Source organism: Myotis brandtii, unplaced genomic scaffold (genome assembly GCF_000412655.1).
Source record: "Myotis brandtii unplaced genomic scaffold, ASM41265v1 scaffold576, whole genome shotgun sequence".
In the NCBI taxonomy this organism is placed as follows: domain Eukaryota; kingdom Metazoa; phylum Chordata; class Mammalia; order Chiroptera; family Vespertilionidae; genus Myotis; species Myotis brandtii.
The window spans coordinates 284,943-304,896 of record NW_005370156.1 but is presented as its reverse complement, the minus strand read 5'-3'; the positions used below and the strand labels follow the sequence as shown (position 1 = coordinate 304,896).

Sequence of the window (19,954 nt, the reverse complement as noted above, 5' to 3'; positions counted from 1 at the left end):
CTGCACGCTGTTAACATTTTAGCTGATTTCTTCTTCCTGAATGGCCAGCAGACACCCCTTCCTCCTGTGCTTTGTGTATGTGAGCCAGTCTGCACTCCTCACATCTCCTTAAAGGTGCCTGACCCTCCTTGGAATTTCTTTTCTAGTTTGCCTTGCAGACCCAGCTCTCTGATGAGTTCAAGGAGTTGTGATCTTGTAGTTTGTTGGGCTTTTTCTCATCATCAGGTTGAGAGAGGCACTTCTAGTTTTCTACTTTCTGGACAAGAGTGGGGATTTTATTTTTTTTAAGAGTGGGAATTCTTGCCTGGACTATTGAAAGAGCCAGTGTCCCACATTATACCCAGATGTATGAAGTCAACTTTTTTTCACAGAGCACTTGCCTTAAATCCTTTGGGTGGCTTCCTGTCATTCTAAGGGTGACCAAAATCCTCTATGAGGCCTAGACTTGGCCCTTACCCACCTCTTTTACCTTAATTTGTCCCAATCCCCCTTTACTCTCTGAAAGTCATTGGTTTGTGCTCATTCTCTTCCCTCTTCCCCTGCCACCTCTCTCCCCTTTTCCAATTTTTGTCCTATTAATTCAGATCTCAGATTCAACTCCTTTTCCTCGAGACCTTGCTTAATGCCACCTCACCCCCAACTGTCAAGTGTTCGCAGGTCCTCCTTGGCAGCACTTACACATCTCTCTAGTTATCTAATTATTTCATTTATGTCTGTCTCCCCAGCCAGTTTCTAAGTTGCAGGAGGAAAGAGACCGTGTTTATCCACAAGTTCTTAGTGGCCAACATGGCAGCCAGCACCACACTCAATACATGTATGTTGCTGTTGGGATTAAACTAAGAATGGGTAGAACCAACTCAGGGAACCTGCTTGCACGAACCTGCTTTTGTTCTGCTGGTTGCAACTCTCTGGACCATGGAGAGCTGGCTGTCTCTGGGGAATGGCAGTTAAAGGGCCTAGTTGTAACCAGCCTCACCCTGAGTTGGACTGGGGGCCCAGGTGCCATCCAGCTGCCATCTGTACTGTTCTAGAAGTTAGATGGCCGGAACCACAGTCTGACATGTGGAAATACGGCTGGTAAAAATTTTTTTGAATTGCTAGAAACGGCAAAAGAGAAAGAAGTGAGGACACACCCGGTTCCATTCAAGTGACACTGGTAATACTTCAGGAAAGGTCCTGGGAAAAGTTACTAACTGGCTCTTTTCTGTTTACAGCTTTAATGCACCATCTGAGGCCCTTCTATCTTGTGACTTGACATGCTTTGTTGGATCTGAAGATGTAGTAGAGGATATAGAAGGTGAAATAATTTTGAGTATTTTATTGAGATAAAGTTCAACCAGCAGTTACTGCAATGAGTAGAAAATGGGCCCAAGTTTTAGCTATACTAATAAAAGGGCAATATGATAATTAGACCGGGAGACAGGACATCTTCCGACCATGTGACTTCCTTCCAGACAAAGCCACGGTGGTGGGGCAGAGGCGGTTAGGGGCAATCAGGCTAGCAGCGGAGGGCAGTTGGGGCCATGAGGCCAGCAGGGGAGGGCAGTTGGGGGCCATGAGGCCGGCACGGGAGCGGTTAGGCAGCGATCCAGCTGGTAGGCAGGCAAGTGGTTAGGAGCCAGCGGTCCCAGAGTGCGAGAGGGATGTCCGACTGCCAGATTGGAGAGGGTGCAGGCCGGGCTGAGGGACCACCCTCCCATTCATGAATATCGTGCACCGGGCCTCTAGTTTCATATAAATGGAGAGATGTTGGTCATATGTAAAATGAGAGAATGCAGGTACTACTACTATATACTGATAGGTCTTAGAGAAATTAAAAATGCAGGACTTATAGAACATGAGACCTTGAAACCAACTTGCCACTGGGCTCAGATCTTTGAAAGGTAATATCTGGAAGTAAATGTTTTGTTGTTTTTGATGTCATTTGTTACTAAATTTATAATTTTGTTTATTTTTAGCCTGGAAAGATGTAATCAGTGGAAGTTTTCATATTTATGTGCGTCCAGGAAATCACTTTTATCTCATGGAAACTTCCAATGAGACCTTCATCATGAACTACATAACCAAGTGTCTAGAAATATCGATGCTTGCCTGACTAGACGTTTTTCCGGTCTTAAAAAGTCAAAGTGATTATATGATAGTTTGAAAAGTTTTTTCAGAAGTAGTTCATTGTTTTCATTCAGAAATTGGAAAGTTATACATCTGCTACTGTCAGGGGATTTGTTATATATATACACCTGTATCTGGGGACAAAAGTCAGATGGGTCAAGCATACTTCTGGTAGGGCCTTTGTCTTTGTATTAGAATCTCATCTGAGTCTCATCTGTGGGAAGTTTGTCAACAAAATTCCTGCTTAGTAAATGATCCATTTTTACATTCAATTATTTTAACAGTGAAAATGGCAGACAGGGCATATGCTTGAAATTAAATTATTGTTTCATCCGCACACAGATTCAAAGCTTGATCTAATCTTTTAAAATGTAGGTTCATTCCATTTAATAAGAAAATGTAACCTACTGCTTGGTTAAAACAAGATGGTCCTAAGCAATCATTGCCGGCTGCTCTGTTGGTACTCAGAGTGCCTGGGAGCTCTTGCCCTCTTCTGATGGGTTCCTCCTACATCGACTGCCCTGTGGCTCTGGGTGGCCCTGCTGCTGCCCTGGCAGTGACTGACTTTGGCCGAGGGGGAGTATGGAGTGGCCAAGTACAAACGCCATGTCCCATAGGCACCTCAGCCTCACCCTGTGAGCGTTTGATGTTGACAAGAGGAGGAAGTAGAACAGCTGGAAGCAAACAGCAGCTAAAAGGGGGAAAAGCAGAAGTAGGGAAAATGAGCTCAGTCAAAACAATGAAGCTTACAAATGGGAACCGAAGATGCTCCGGATGAGAATGAAGAGGCCCCGTGTCTCTGAGCCGTGTGGATCCTGCAGTCTCCGGCAATTCCCAAACTGTTTGTCCTTGGAATCCTCGCTATTCTCTCAGACATCCTGATTTCCTTATTTCCTATGGATCTTCACAATAAACTCTAGTACTTGATTGATGTAACCGATGTCTCTTGCTTATGGCTAAAACTGCTTAACCCAGCATCATACATTAAAATGTTAACTTTTAAAGCATTGATATGTTTATGATCACATAATATGGGTTCATGTTTTTTAGCAATTTTAAAATCGTATATAAAGTCTTAGTAAATAAGATAAAAGGAAATGCATACAGGAGATATTTTTCAGAATTTACCAGTACTTTTTAACAAAGTACAAATAATATAAAATTTGTTATGGAGAAAGGGCTTTGAGCTAGAATTCACATAATAATAAATTTGGGCTAAAAATAGCCTCAAGCAAATGATGTTAAATGTTTAGTACGTGCTGTGCTGTGCTTTACTCTCTGGTATATGACTTCCAGGGTTCCCTTACAGAAGAACTGGTACTAAAGTAATTTAGATTCTTGATTATTAGTTTAAATAACTTTTAGTTATTATAGTCCACAAATGGAAATCCCACGAAGGAGCCAATGCCAGGCTTTTGGGGTGAGCTTTCTCACCTGCCTTTCCACCTGAGAGGTGAGGTCCACATGGGAATAGCTCTGAGAGTTTTCAAGGCCTCGATTGGAAGGACCAGGCCTCCACTGCTGATGTCTTCTCATTGTTGGATTTGGACGTTGACTCATCGTGTCTTTAGGCAAAACTTAATAGAAATGAGAATCACTGTTACATCTACACATTTTCCAAATTAGAAATCAAGCTAGATTTGTTAATTAAACTTTTTATTTTGAGACGATTGTAGATTCACATGTGGTTGAAAGAGATAATATAGAAACACTCAGCTTCCCCTAATACGAACATCCCACAAACATCTAGTGTAACATCACCACCAGGAAACCGTCATTCATATCATCAAGATACAGAACATTCCTAGACCACAGGATTCCTCCCACTGCCCTTTCAACAACACCTGTGTCCCTCCTCCCTGGCAATCCCTGGTCAGCCTTTTAGATCTGTATCAAGAATGTTCCAGAAATGGGGCAGTATGTAACCTTTAAGGGTTAGCTTTTTTTCCCATTCAGCATAATCCCCTGGAAATTCATCTAGTGAATCTAGATTTTTTTTTTTAAAGCCACATGAAATCAATCTATCCCTCTGGTCATCCCATACCAAACCTGAACCCTCATGCAGGCAATAGAGGGACACTGTTTTGGGGAGATTTGTAGCCTATGAAATCTCAAACATATTTTAGAACTATTAAAATGAGACTATCTTCATCCTGGCTGGGTGGCTACAGTGGGTTGGAGTGGTGTCCTGTAGACCAAAAGGTTGTGGGTTCCATTCCTGGTCAGTGCACATACCCAGATTGTGGGTTCGATCCCTGATCAGAGTGTGTACGGAGACAACAAATCTATATTTCTCTCACATTGATGTTTCTCTCTCTCTCTAAAAATCAATAAACACATATACCTAATAGAGGGACACTGTTTTGGGGAGATTTGTAGCCTATGAAATCTCAAACATATTTTAGAACTATTAAAATGAGACTATCTTCATCCTGGCTGGGTGGCTACAGTGGGTTGGAGTGGTGTCCTGTAGACCAAAAGGTTGTGGGTTCCATTCCTGGTCAGTGCACATACCCAGATTGTGGGTTCGATCCCTGATCAGAGTGTGTACGGAGACAACAAATCTATATTTCTCTACATTGATGTTTCTCTCTCTCTCTAAAAATCAATAAACACATATATCCTCAGGTAAGGATTTAAAAAAGAGAGAAACTATCTTTTTCAGAGAGTCTGTGTACCAGCAAGAAAAACTGAGTATTGGGCCAATATATTTCAGACTCTACACTTTCACTCTGATAAAACTCAACATAAGAGGTATATTACCACTAGATAGTATATTTCAGGACTGGAATCAGGCCTGTGCCAGTGTCGACCCCAAAGCTACATGGTGCAACAAAAGAATAGCTTTGTTATTGGTTCTTTAAAAAATGTTGATTACACCACTATAGAAAAACAGATAAGCCAAAAAAAAAAACAAAAAAGCAAAAAACAAACAATTGTGCCCAGCCAGCATGGCTCAGTGGTTGAGCATCAACCTATGAACCAGGAGGTCACAGTTCGATTCCCGGTCAGGGCACATGCCCAGGTTGTGGGCTCGATCCCCAGTGTGGGGAGTGCAGGAGGCAGCCAATCAATGATTCTCTCTCATCATTGATGTTTCTATCTCTCTCTCCCTCTCCCTTCCTCTCTGAAATCAATAAAAATATATTTATTTTAAAAAAGAGCAAACAATTGTTAATGTTTTGTGCACACACTACCAGAGCAATACTTTTTTGAAAGTGTTTAAAATCATCTCTTTATATTGATTAGTCTTTGACACACGATGAATCAGAAACCTAAATAAATTTAAATGTAAAAGAAAAACCCACCTGGTTTTTAGCAAGTAAAATTTCCTTAAATATATAGTTTCATCATACCTCTAATTAAAGATTATAATTCATGTTACTAGCAAAAATTTTCATGAGGTGTAATGAGTTAATAGTGCATTTTCTCCTCTAAATGTTAGGTCATGATACCATTATGAAGGCTTCAAAAGGAAAGTTTTCTCATACGCTGAATTCTAAATTCCATATTTTTCTATCAGCTCTTTTGCTTTAGAAATATAGGCATTCATGGCATCTTCCTTCGATAATCCTAGAAAGATACAAACAGATCATCTCAGTAACAGATGCATTGGGAAGTTAAAAAAGTTCACTGAACTTAAGAATTAACAACCTTTTTGGAGGTTCCATGCTTCCCACTTAGCCTTGCCTTTTAAATCTAGCATTCCTGGACACTCTGCCAAAAGAAGGATAAACATTGTCAGGTTTACTTTTTACTCTACGCTTCTATAAACATTGATCAAAGTATATCACTATTTTAAAGATGACAATAAATACCAATATTGACGTCTCCAATTACAGATTGTTTGTAGAGCCCGTAAAGTTCTTTCAGTTCTTCATCATCTGGCCTTGCTTTCAGCTTCCTCACATCTTCCGCTGCCCTATCAAAATCAGCCTAAAGCAAAGGAGAAAAGGCACATAGTGCATTCGCTAAGTGTATGCAGGCCCGTCTGTTTGGGGGCTTTTACCACCAAGCAGTGGGAACTCAGAGGAGCAGGGGGAGGGAGATGCAAACAGAAATAAACTACTACTGCTCTGGCTCAACCAGAATTATCATAACTTATTCATGGACCCCACTCCAGGTATTTATGTGTTATATAGACAAGATATGGTGAACAATATTTAATTCTGAATACTGAAAATGTTCAACTTATCAATGTTTAAGAATTGAAGATGACACAAGTAAATGGAAAAATAACCTGTGTTTTTGGATTGGAAGAATTAATATTGTTAAAATGTCCATACTACCCCAAGCAACCAAGCAACCTACAGATTCAATTCAATCCCTATCAAAAGTCCAGTGGCATTTTTCAGAAATAGAAAAAACAATCCTAAAATTTGTATGGAACCACAAAAACTCCAAATACCCAAAGCAATCTTGAGAAAGAAAATTATATCCAGAGGCATCATGCTTTCTGGTTTCAAACTATAATACAAAACTATATTATTCAGAACAGTATGGTACTGGCATAAAAACAGGCACCTAGGTCAATGGAATGGAAAAGAGAGCCCAGAGAGAAACCCATGCATACATGGTCAATTTAATTGAGAACAAATAAGCCAGTCTCTTCAACAAACGGTGTTGGAAAAACTGGACAACCACATGCAAATGAATGAAACTGGACCACTATCTTACACTGTACACAAAAATCAACTCAAAATGGATCAAAGACTTGAACATAAAACTTGAAAGCATAAAACTCCAAGAAGAAAACACAGGTGGCAAGCTCATTGAAACTTGTCTTAGAGGTAATTTTTTTTGGATTTGACACCCACAGCAGAAGCAACAAAAGCAAATGTAAACAAGTAGCATTACATCAAACTAAAAAGCTTAAGCACAGCAAAAAAAAACCACCAACACGAAAAGACAGACCTACCAAATGGAAGAAAATATTTGAAAATCATATAGCTGATGGGAGTTAATATCTAAAATATCTATTAAAAAGTCATACAATTCAAAAACAAAAAACAAACAATCCAATTAAAAATGGGAGGTAGATCTGAATAGACATTTTTTCCAAAGAAGACATACAGATGGCCAACAGATCTATGAAAATGTGCTCAACTTCACTAATCATCCGGGAAATGCAAATCCCATCAGTAGATGAGTGGATAAAAAAGCAGTGTTACATCTATACCATGGAATTCTATGCAGAAGTAAAAAAGAAGGCTCTCTTACCCTTTGAGACAGCATGGGGGGGGGCGGGGTCTAGAGAGTATTATGCTAACTGAAATAAGCCAGTCAGAGAAAGATAAGTATCACATGATCTCACTCATATGTGGAATCTAAAGAACAAAGTAAACTGATGAACAAAATAGATCCAGAGACATGGAAGCATGAAACAGACTGTGGAATCTCAGAGGGAAGGGAGGGGTGAGAAGAGATTAACCAAAGAACTTATACGCATATATGCATAACCTATGAACACAGACAATAGTGTGGTGAAGGCCTGGGGTGAGGATCAGGAGCAGACTAGAGGGGTCAATGGGGAAAAAGGGGACATATGTAATACTTTCAATAAAGATAAATTTAAAAAACACACAATGAGATATCACTTTACACCTGTTACAATGGCTTTTATCAAAAAGATAAGAGATAATAAGTGTTAGTAAGGATGTGGAGAAAATGGAACCCTGTACTCTGTTGGTGAGAATGTAAAATGGTACAGCCCACTATGGAAAACAGTATGAAGGTTCCTTAAAAAGTAAAATAATAGAACTATTATATGATCCAGCAATCCCATTTCTGGGTATTTAATGAAGGAAAAAAATTGCTATCTTGAAAAGACATCTGCACCTCCATTTTAATTGCAGCAATATTTATAATATCAAGACATGGAAACAACCTAAGTGTCCATCAACAGATGAATGGATAAAGAAGAGATATACAATGAAATATTATTCAGCCATAAAAAAGGAGACAATATTGACAACTGAATGTACCCTGAGGGCATTATACTATGGAAATAAGTTAGATGGAAAAAGCCAAATACTGCATGATCTAACTTATACATGGTATATAAAAAACAAACCCAGGAACAAAGAACAGATTGGTGGTTATGAGAATCAGGGGGTTGGGGGATAAGGAAATAGGTGAAGGTGGTCAAAAGGTTAAAAAAATTGTAAGACATATTTTTCCTGTAAGGTAAAGTGCATAAATAAATTTTTCTATTAAAAACTGTTTAATCGCATTGCACTCAAATGCAGCTTTCTCGATCAACCTCATGGACACCGTCTTCACTTCTTCCTAAATCTACACTTCACTATATGTAATAGCTTTGCTACCAATTAATATCTTGTCCAGGGCACATGCCTTTCACAGTCTTCAGCATCAGTATTATTTGTACTCGTTTAATGGACTAGCTAGTTTCTGAGGGCAGTATTTCTGCTTTCATTGTGTAGATTCCTTTAAACAAAACTTATAAGACTTATTTCAACTGGTTTACAGAAAAGAGAAGTTGTTCAGCCAACTTAGAGCTGATTAATGAAAAGCAACTGGCTTCCTGGGGACTTTGTATACAAATAGACTGAGTAATAAACTTTGTCCTCCTCAGGACTTACCTCTGCCTAACTCCCCAGGACCCTCAGCTCAGGACTTGGCCTGAAGCTGCCTCTTGGCATATTCCTCCCGAGACACAGTGCACCTAGAAACTTGGTTCCTGTCCCCTTTTTAACCTCTTAGTGTATATACAAAGGCTATGGTGGTTGTTTTCCTTAATAGAAAATTTCCATTCTTTTTTAAAAAATCATTTTTATGTCTCAATTATGGTTGACATACAATATTAGATTAGTGATTAGACATTACATAACTAAGTGATCGACCTGATAAATTTCACACCTGACACCATACTAAGATATTAGAATATTATTGATTATATTCCCTATGTTGTACTTTACCTGCCCCCATGACTATTCTGTAACTATAAATTTGTACTTCTTCATCCTTTCACCTTTTTGCCTATTCTCCCAATCTACCTCCTATCTGGCAACTATCAAAATGTTCTCTATATCTATGAGTCTGTTACTATTTTACTTCATTTGTTTTTTGGGTTTTTTTAGATTCAATCATTGACATATATGTATTTATTGTCATTTTATTGTTCAAATTTTTTATCTTTTTTTTCTTTTTCTTATAGAAGATTATTTAACATTTCATGCCATACTGGTTTAGTAGTGATGAACTCCTTTAGCTTCTTCTTGTCTGGGAAGCTCTTTAACTGTTCTTCAAGTCTAAATGATAGCTTGGCTGGGTAGAGAGAGTAATCTTGGTTGTAAGCCCTTGCTTTTTATCAATTTAAATATCTCCTGCCAATCCCTTCTGGCCTGCAAATTTTCTGTTGTGAAATCAGCTGACAGTCTTATGGAAGCTCCCTTGTAGGCAACTAACTGCTTTTCTCTTGCTGCTTTTAAAATTATCTTTGTCTTTAACTTTTGCATTTTAATTTTGATGTGTCTTAGTGTGGGCCTCTTTGGGTTCATCTTGTTTGGGACTCTCTGAGTTTCCTGAACTTGTATGTCTATTTCTTTCATCAGGTAAGTGAAGTTTTCTGTCATTATTTTTTCAACTAGGTTTTCAATTTCTTGTTCCCTCTCTTTTCCTTCCTGTATCCCCATGATGCAAATGTTGGTACACTTGAAGTTGTCCCAGAGGCTCCTTACATTATCCTCCTTTTGGGGGGATTCTTTTATCTTTTTGCTATCCTGATTGGGCATGTTTTGCTTCCTTACATTCCAAATCACTGATTTGATTCTCAGCTTCAACTCTACTGTTGATTCCCTGTAAATGATTCTTCATTTCAGTTAGTGTAGCCTTAATTTCTGACTGGTCATTTTTTATGCTGTTGAGGTTCTCACTAAGTTCATTGAGCATCCTTATAAGCAGTGTTTTGAACTCTGCATCTAGTAGATTAGTTGTCTCCATTTTGTTTAGTTCTTTTTCTAGAGTTTTGTACTGTTCTTTCATTTGGGACATGTTTCTTTATCTCCTCATTTTGGCAGTCTCCCTGTGTTTATTTCTATAATTAGGTAGAGCTGCTATGTCTTCCAGGCTTGGCAGAGTGTCCTAATATGGTAGGTGTTCTAGGTGTTCTATAGGTTCCAGTGACACAGCCTCCCTGATCACCCAAGTTGCGCATTTGAGGTTTGTCCCCCACCCCCCCAGTGTGGTCTGTGTATACCCTTCTTTTATAGTTGAGACTTTATTACTGTTGGTATGTCAATGGGATGGATTTACCCCCATGCCAATCAGCTGCAAGGACTGACTGCAACCACCAACCACTGAGCTCTGACCACCAAGCTCCAATCACCATTGAAGATCAACTGTGCAGGGACCCATTCAACAGAGCAGGACTTACTTCAATGGGGCTATGGTGCCTGCTGAGTCTGCCCCTTGAGTGTGTTGCTTGTGGAGGTGGTTGGGTAGTGATGCTTTGACATGGTCTAAAGCTGCTTACTGGGTGCACTGGCCCTGGGGCCTCCCAGGAGGTGCAGGCCACGGTCAGCCGCCACCTGTATTCTGCTCTGGACCATCTGGCATGAGCTACAAAGTGATCTGCAGATGGCTGCTACTTGTGCTGGGCTTGGAGGTGCTCAGGTAAGGCCACACTGTGAACCAAGGCTGGCTGCTGTTAGTGCCGGGCTCGGGGCCACTTAATGAGGTATTGGGCATGCTGATGCTAGATGCTACTTGTTTGATAGATTTTTAAAAGAAAATCTGAAGCATGAGCACAACAAGCCACTCATATGGAAAAGCCACTGGAAAAACAGCATGGGTAGGCCTGAAAGTTGGGTGGAGCAGGGCCTCAGGAAACCATCAGGGCAAACTGTGTGAGCCAGCTTGATGGAATCTCAGATATGGTGCCTGCCTGTGGGCTCTGTAGGGTGAAAGCTCATCAAAGGCACAATGGCCTCTACTAGCACTTATGTCTGGGAGAAAGATGTCCCTGCAGCTCTTGCCGTGATGCTAGACAATTCAGTTCCTCCCCATATGTCCCTTTTGAGTTGCTGCCCCAGTGCTAGAGCTCAGAGCTAAGAGTTAAGTCTGTGTGAGGGCCCTTTAAGAGGAATTGCCTGGGATTCCAGCATCCCTCTGTTTCCCTCAGCCTCAATCTCCCCTGGTTTTTGCAGCCAGAAGTTATAAGAACTACTCTTCCTGGCAATGGAACCCTGAGCTGGGAGCTTGGAGTGGGGTTGGGGCCTCTTGCTCCTCAGGGGGGACCTCTGCAGCAGAGAGATCCCTCCCAATTTTTATCTGCCATATGTGGGTGTGGGACCAGTCCTCACATCTCTGCCCCTCCTACCAGTCTCTATGGGTTTCTTCTTTCATTTCCTAGTTGTAGGACTTCCATTCAGCCAGATTTCAGGCAGTTCTGAATAATGATTGTTGTGTAGTTTAGTTTTAATTCTGATGTGGCTGTGGAAGGAGGCAAGTGTTTACCTAAGCCACCATCTTTTTTTTTTTTAATTGATTTCAGAGAGGCAAGGACAGGGAGAGAAAGATAGAAACATCAATGATGAGAGAGAATAATTGATTGGCTGCCTCCCGCATGCTCCCTACTGGGGATCGAGCCCGCAACCCAGTCATGTGCCCTGACCGGGAATCGAACTGTGACCTCCTGGTTCGTAGCTCAATGCTCAACCACTGAGCCACGCTGGCTGGGCTAAGCCATCATCTTTACTGGAAGTTTCCCATTCTATTTTTTAATAGACTATATTTTACCTAATGTTATTTGTTTTAAACCTGGGATAAGCAGTAATTGTCGAGTATCAAACACGACAGTCTCAGTGAGGCATTCTATCCCCACCCTGCATTTTCTTTCTCCAAACCCAAAGAACCAAATGCCTGGCAGAGAAAGAAGATAGCCCCACTGTAATTTCAGAACCCCAGTTATCTCAGCAGAGCTGCTAGATAAAATTTCTATCCAGCACCAAAGACAGGACAGTAGCACAACTGAATAGTTGTTTTGTAATGAACAAAAATCCCTTGCAAATGGGAGACCAGAGTCTCCAACCTAAATAACCTTGAAAATGACCCCAATTATTCCAGGAATCTGAGAACCATGGGTCCATGTGACAAGGGACAAACCCCTGCCTCATCTTCCTGAATATTTCTAGGAAACTGTCAGTTCCATTATACATAACATCATGGTTAAGAACACAGACTTGAGCTGGACTTGAGTGGTTTGAATCTAAGCTTCACCACTTCAGAGCTGTGTGACCTTGGGCAAGTTACTTAACCCCTCTGTTTCTTCATCTGGAATATGGGCCAATAACACCACCTATCTACAAGGTTGTTAGGCAGATTTAAATAAGTTAACACATGTAAAATATTCAAAATAATGCCTGGCACATAGTGAGTGGTCAGTAAAGTTTAACTACTATTATTTTTATTACAAGACTCTTTGAGGAAAAATAAACTAGTCCTAGAAAAAAACTGAAAAAAGTATTCACAATGAAGCAAGATATGGAAAATACTTTTAAAAAATAATTTAACAAAGAATACAAAATTGTTTTCATACACTCAGCTTTGTAAGTAATATGGAAAAAATAAAGACTAGAAAGAAATATAATAAAATATGTAAAAATTACCTTTGATAACTGGTAAGTTTTCTGGTTGTTTTAATACTTTCTATACTCTCCAAATCTTCTATAATGTGCATGTATTGTGTCTATAATTAGGACAACATAAAAACGCTACAATAATGGTGGGGTTTCGTAAGGGCAAGACAGGGCAGGGCTATTCAGAGAGGCGTGGGGTTCTTCCCCTTCGGTTTACCAGGAGTCTCCGGTGTCCTGTTGTGAAGTTTCATGCCCTTTTCCAGTAACAGCAACTCAATTGCTTTTGGCAAGCCAAACCTTGATTAGAATTCTAAGGCTCGGTACCTGCCTTCTAGGAAGAAGTTTCTGAAAAATTGTTCTTCATATTATGGACAGGCTAATGAATATCTCAGACCCTCTCCACAGAGGAGTTCAGCCCCTGACACAGTTTCACAGGCAGTGTCAGGGGTCCTTGTCCCTCCTCCCTCCCCAGGTAGAGAAACCCATTCCAGAGCTGGACCCAGGATCCTTCTCTTTCCAGCACCCCCTTCCCTGGCACCCTGACTTGGTACAGTCCTGCTCTACGGTGTGGCTCCCATGTGCCCTCCTCTCTGAGGACTTTCCCATCCAGCCATGATGAGCTCTAGTGCAAGGAACACTGTGAGAGACACACTGCTATGGGATTCTGCGCAAGCACCTAGGCTCCTCTGAGACTCGGCTTTTGCTGAAAAAAAAGATCCTATCAATCTAAAGCAGGGAGGTGTTAGGGTTAAATACAATTAAGAATGTAAATATTTTTACTTTATTCTGTTGATTCTGCCTGCCAGAGCTCATCACCTGAAACATACTATTTAACACACGTATTGGCTAGGCAGCCAGGGAAGAACAGGGCAGCCAGTTCTCAAGGAGCTCAGGGACCCCTGGGAGATGAGCAGGTCAGTAATGATCATGTGATATTTGGGTGCTCTGGGAACAAAGAGGAGGGAACAGCAGTAGGGGCAGGAGAATCCTTCCCAGAGGAGATAGAGCTGAGCTGAGCTGGAGGTCAGCGCTTGTGGGATGGTCTGGAACAGGGAGGGGTTGCAGGCAGCATGGACAGCAATGATCAGGGCTCAACATAAAGGCTGGGTGGGACTGTATATGTTTGTTCCCTCATAGATCCACAATAGAGGGCAGACATAAACATTCATCTTGGTAGCAAGAGCCGTGCCTTACAGAGTGCTGGCAAGTGGCACAGCCTGTGTGCGCTCCGTATTGAGTAAATGACTACGTGAGTGGATATGAGGGGGGTCTGAAAGTTACCATAGGTGAGAAGCAGCTTTAAATGTACAGCTGTTTACATTGAATTCTAAAGTACTCTGGGCAAAGGGGAACGTTTAGTAATATTCCCGTGCTTCTGTGGAGCTGGGCTCACTGCTGTCAGTGAAGAATTTCTGCCTCATCGGAGCTGACTGTCCTGGATGAGCCCAGTCCTTAACATCCTGGATGAATGCACATGTGCCTCATTCCCTGGCAACTGTGGTGGAGAGTCTTTGAAACAACTGCATTCAGGCTTCTCCCCAGACCCTTTCCTGCTCATGTGTTCACCACAAGGACCCCTGGCCACACCCCCGGTGGTAGCAGTGTCCCTACTGTCTCTCACAGTGGTGCATCCTGCCTTCCTGGAGATGGACACAGTCTTTTACTACCTAGGAGCACTGACCACCCTGGCCTCTGTGGAAATCTCCTGAAGACAGCCCCCGAGGGTGACTCTCACCTACTCTAACTTTACTTTCTGCAGCCAAAGAACATGGTCACTGCATATGGTGTTGATAATGCCTTTGTGAGCAATCTGTTCCCACTGAGAAACTGAATTAGGAAGATCAAATTGCACAAAGGTGTGTGCGAAAGGGGTTAGACATGTGCCAATTGTAAAATAATGAATTTCCTAGCTCAAAAAGATGTGTTTTCTTGAAGAAGCAGTCTGCCTTTTATTTTCATCATCCAAGAAAGAAATATGTCCAAGTTTACACCACTGTCAGCTTGCCTAAAAACTTTGCTGCAGAAGTAAACATATTGTAATTCTAAAATACAAATTTGAGGTTATAGCTGAATCAGCAATACCATGTGTTTTGCCAAACAAAACTAAGCAAAGTATTAAGTTAAAAAGGAAGAAAGTTTTGACACTGAAAGATTTGATTATTTGGGGGAAAGTTCAATAGGAATTATGTCACACATAAGAGAAAAATATCTAAAGGTTCAAGGACATGCTTATCCTTATTGGACACTTAGCACATGCCAGGCACTTTTAAATGCTCTATACATGCAGCAAATTTAGCCTCAACAATCCCTCTCCTCCATTTTTAGACGAGGAAACCGAGGCACAGAGGGGTTAAGTATGTCACAGGCTAAGAAGGAGAGAGGTTTGGATTTGAAATGGGCTGGCTCTGGAGGATGTGCCTTTGCCCACCATAACATATTCCTTAAAGAATCGTTAATGAAGTGAGCCATGCTCGTTCCAAGAAATTGTAAGCAGATATTTTTAAATTATATTTTAGAAAAATATTTAATAATGAGAAAATGCTGGTAACATAGTGTTACATAAAGGAACAAATGTATATACATAATAGCATAATCAGTGTCTATATATACCCACATATTTGCACATAGGTACATACACATGGACATGCCTGGGTGCACACATACATGTGCACATACATATTTTTGGCATACATGCTTAAGTAACCTATTAAGTCAGCAGTGATCACCTGGGTGAGGAATTTCTGATGTTTTTTTTTGTTTGTTTTTTGTTTTTTAAAAATATATTTCATTGATTTTTTACAGAGAGGAAGGAAGAGGGATAGAGAGTTAGAAACATCTATGAGAGAGAAACATCGATCAGCTGCCTCCTGCACACTCCCTACTGGGGATGTGCCCGTAACCAAGGTACATGCCCTTGACCGGAATCGGACCTGGGACCTTTCAGTCCGCAGGCCGACGCTCTATCCACTGAGCCAAACAGGCTAGGGCTGATGGTTTTTTATTTACTTTATATCTGTTCTCTTTCCCAAAAATTTTCACCCTGGACATATATATTTTTCACATATCAGAAAAATGGTATTTTTAAATTGAGTTTTACAGATATTTGCCCTTGCCCAAGAGAGCCCTTGTTTGTACTAAAAGCAAAAGGGGCGCGAGTGAGATCCCAAACGTCCTCGCCTCCACCTCCAGGAAGGAGGCAGGGCAGGGCCACGCTGTCCTCCCCAGTCCACCCGGCGACCAACTCCCTGGGGCTGGTGCCTACTTAGCGTTTAACCAGTCCCTGGGGTTCACAGGAGTTGCCATGGGGAGCCCCGGCTCGGCATCAGAAGAACGGCGCCGGCGTGGTCTCCACTGCAGTAAGGGGGCGCTGGCGAAGGGGTGGGAGCGTCCTCGGGTGCATCTCGGACCCGGCGCGGACCGCTCTCGGGTGGCGAGGACGCCGGCAGCAGCTGCCCAAAGCGCCGGGTCGGAGATGCACCGCCGCCTCGGGGGCGTCCTGCCCGCCCCACGTCCCCTCAGCACTGCCCTCTGGGGAGCTGTCCCCCCGCGCGGCCGGCCCACCCTCCGGCTCACCTGCAGGGACATGGTAGTGCGCTCCACCGCTGCTGCACCCGGACGCTCGTTTCCCGGGACCCCAGCTCCCTCCGCTCTTTAAAGGCCGTCGGTCCGGAAGGGCGGGGCTGGGAGGTGAGTGGCACTCCCCCCGCCCGGGGCGCCCGCTGTGGTCCTCCTGCCTCCTGGATGCGCTGGGCTCTGGAGGATGGTCAGCTGCAAGTGCTGCGGCAACTGGAAAAGCTAAAGGAAGGGAATTTAAATGAGTTCTTCTCCACTCAGGGCTCGCTGCCCGATTCTTTCTCAAGAGGCTGTTGGCAGGAAATCCGACGAGGCCTCCCTGGGCACGGACCTCACTTAAGATTCTTTTTTTATGTATACCTCCGTCCTCCCCATGATGCCTAGAACCCTGGACGTAGACAGCCTTTGTTCAGACCTTTCACGTCTCCCCAGCCGCCTCTAGACACACTTCATCAGGAGTGAAAAAGGCTGGTAGTTTGGGTCTTTTCTTTGTAAGGCAGAAACACATTCTGAACACGTGCTGCAACCATGCTAACTTTCACAGGCACAAGACTACAGACTGACCGCATTTTTTTCTGGGGGGAAATCAGTGTCACTCCAAGGCTGCAGCCACACAGAATGGGATTGTGATCCACATTGATTAAATTTTCGAAGAGCTGGGACCGCATTTCTCGGTCATGTGAGGAGTTCACTTACAGCTCTTTGTTGAAATAGGAACATTGTGCAGCGAGGTGACAGGAAGAATCCACAAAGTCAGGGTCAAGAAAGTTACTAATTTGAAACGTCTAAGGATACAACGATGTCTAACAATGCAAGGGACAGAGAAGAAAAGCCTCAACACATTTTAGCTTGTTTTTGCACAAAATTACATTTTAAAAATATTTGCTACTTTTTCATGTAAATCCCTTGGTTTGTAATTTTCTCCTTGAAAATACTTTCATAGTGATATCAGTGGAATTTCCAAGTAAAGAACAAAAAGCAAATGTCAGAAAAACTTAGTGGGCACGATTTTTGTGTTTTTATTTTCTAAATTCCTGGGCGATGGGCAATACACACTGGGTTCAAAGGCAAACGGCAGCTTCAGAAAAGTGAAATAAGCAGCTTCACAGGCAAAAAAAAAAAAAAAAAGGCAAAGGGAGTTTATCACTACCAAACCAGCAATGCAAGAAATGCTGAAGGGACTGGTATAAAAAGGGAAGAAGGAACACAGGCACAAAAAAATAAAAATGGCTACAAACAAGTATCAATAATAAGGTTAAACATAAGTGGACTAAATGCTCCAATCAAAAGATATCAAGTGGCAGAGTGGATAAGAAAACATGACCCATATAAACTGAGTGGCCAGATTATTATGACCACCCCATCAGTACTTCGTTGGGCCACCTTTTGCCTTCAATACTGCGGCAATTCTTCTTGGCATTGACTCCACCAAAAAGCTGGGGTAGCAATACTTATATCGGACAAAATAGACCTCAAAGTGAAGGCCATAACAAGAGATAAGGAAGGCCACTTCATAATACTAAAGGGATCTAAACAACAAGAGGATATAACCCTGGTAAACATATATGCACCCAATGCAGGAGCACCCAAATACATAAAAAAGACTCCTGGAAGATATCAAGGGAGAGATCAACAACAACACAATCATAGTAGGGGATGTTAATACCCCACTGACATAACTGGATAAATCCTCTAGACAAAAAATCAGCAAAGAAACAGCAATCCTAAATGAGTCATGACGCTCTATCCACTGAGCCAAATCGGTTGGGGCAAGGTAAAAATGTTTATAAATAAAATAGCCAGACTTTAGGAAGCAGTCCTTGAAAATTCAACATATTTCAATGACAGCAAATGCTACAACCTGTTTAGCTCTTGGTGAAAAAAAGAATGGTATGGTTTGATAAATAGCAGGCACTTATATTTGTACCTCAATTGTACCTTTCCAAGTAATACTGTACTGTTGATGCCTAGGATAGGAAATTCAATTTAGCGGCTGAGGTTAGGCAGGTATTTACGATGTTTCCCTGAAGATCTTTCTTCTATCCTCACCCACTGCCAAGTTGTGGAAGGTACTAAAGTTGGATGAGGCTTTATATAAACCTGACTTGTTCATTGATGGCCAATTGAAGGATATCCTGTGTACATTAAACTGGGATTGAGCTATGGAACAATACTTATTTATTTGTTCATTCATTCATTGCTCATCTACATAATTAAAATTTACAAAATCTCTGTTTTGTTTTTAAAGGATCACTCTTGCCCTGGCTGGTGTGGCTCAGTTGGTTGAAGTGTCATCCCATACATGGGAAGGTCTCGGGTTCGATTCCCGGTCAGGGCACATACCCAGGTTTCAGGTTCGAACAGGGCATGTACAGGAGGCAACCAATGTTTCTCTCTCTTCCTCTTTCTCCCTTCCTTTCTCTATTAGATCAATAAAAGTATGTCCTTGGGTAAGGAAGTAAATAAACAAACAAACAAAAAATAAATAAAGGATCACTCTTGTGGAAAATAGATTACAAGGGAACAAGGTTGGAAGCAAGATCCTTACTGTCATAATAATCCAGGGAAGAACTTAGGGTGCTTCAAACTCAGGTGGTAGCAATGGAGGTAGTGAGAAGTAGTTCAGATTTTGGGTATACTTTGAAGGTAGTCAACAGGAGTCCCTGATAGATTCTACATGGGGTGTGAAAGAAAAAGAGGAGTCAGGATAACTATAACATTTTTGACCTGATTGGTTGGGTTGGTGGCAAAGATCAGAAGTTCAGTTTGGGACCTGCTACTTTTGAGATATCAGACATCCAAGTGGAGATGTCAAGTAGGCAGTTCGATATCCAAGTCCAGTCTGGGTTGGGTCTATGAACCTGGGACTCATGGACATAGAGATGGTATTAGACCTTGAGACTGGATGGCCCAAGAAACTGAATGTATGTAGAGGAGAAAAGGGAAGAGGACTGAAGATTGAGCTTCCAGCATTAAGAGTTCAGGGAGAAGGAGCAAAGAAGACAAAGAAGTGACCATTAAAGAAACAGAAGAGAGAGAGAGAGAGAGAGAGAGAGAGAGAGAGAGAGAGAGAGAGAATGAGAATGTGGTGTCCCAGAAATCAAGTCAAGAGAGAATAGCAAGTGAGAAAATACATTAAATTAGATGAGGACTGAGAGTTAATGATTGGATCTAGGTTATTGTCAAGATCATTGATGACTTGAAGAGAAGTTTTAATACAGTGATGGAGGGCAAAGCCTCATTACAAGTGGTTTTAAGAGAAAATATCAATAGCAATTATAGAATAGTTTTTGGGCGCTGTTTGTTTATCCCTCCACCTATATCACTGTCTTAATTATTAAATCCTCCCAATTGTGTTCTTCTTCAGGAAGAGTTCTTTTTGGCACTTTGCTCTTGTATGTAAACTTTAACATCCATGAGTCAAGTTCCACAAAAGAAAATTCTTGAAGTTTTCTTGGAATTGCATTAAAACTCCACATCAATTGGGTGGGGGTAGGGAGGCAGGTATCTTTTAAAAAATTCATCTTTATTGTTAAAAGTATTACAGATGACCCTTCTTTTATCCCCAATTGACCCCTTCCTCCCCATTCCTGCCCCCCTCCCCAGACCTTCACCACCCTATTGTCTGTCTCCACGGGTTATGCATATATGCATATAAATTCTTTGGTTAAACT

At 41.7% G+C, this 19,954-nt stretch overlaps 2 protein-coding genes across 2 annotated transcripts in view; one reads left to right on the top strand and one right to left on the bottom strand.

Annotated features, from left to right (window-relative positions):
• OLAH (oleoyl-ACP hydrolase) overlaps positions 1-3,045 on the top strand; it is a 26,331-nt gene extending 23,286 nt beyond the window's left edge. Inside the window, exons 7-8 of the mRNA XM_005878898.2 lie at positions 1,215-1,297; positions 1,959-3,045. Of these exons, the coding sequence (XP_005878960.2) occupies positions 1,215-1,297; positions 1,959-2,095 (220 nt within the window). The 3' untranslated portion in view covers positions 2,096-3,045. The remainder of the gene's footprint in view (positions 1-1,214; positions 1,298-1,958) is intronic.
• Positions 3,046-5,203: 2,158 nt separating this feature from the next.
• Positions 5,204-16,478, bottom strand: ACBD7 (acyl-CoA binding domain containing 7). The gene is made up of 4 exons (XM_014549941.1): positions 16,281-16,478; positions 5,928-6,045; positions 5,764-5,826; positions 5,204-5,682 (listed from the first exon to the last, which is right to left on the bottom strand). Exons 1-4 carry the CDS (start codon positions 16,290-16,292, stop codon positions 5,609-5,611), a joined length of 267 nt encoding a protein of 88 aa, XP_014405427.1. The 5' UTR covers positions 16,293-16,478; the 3' UTR covers positions 5,204-5,608.
• Positions 16,479-19,954: the final 3,476 nt, after the last annotated feature.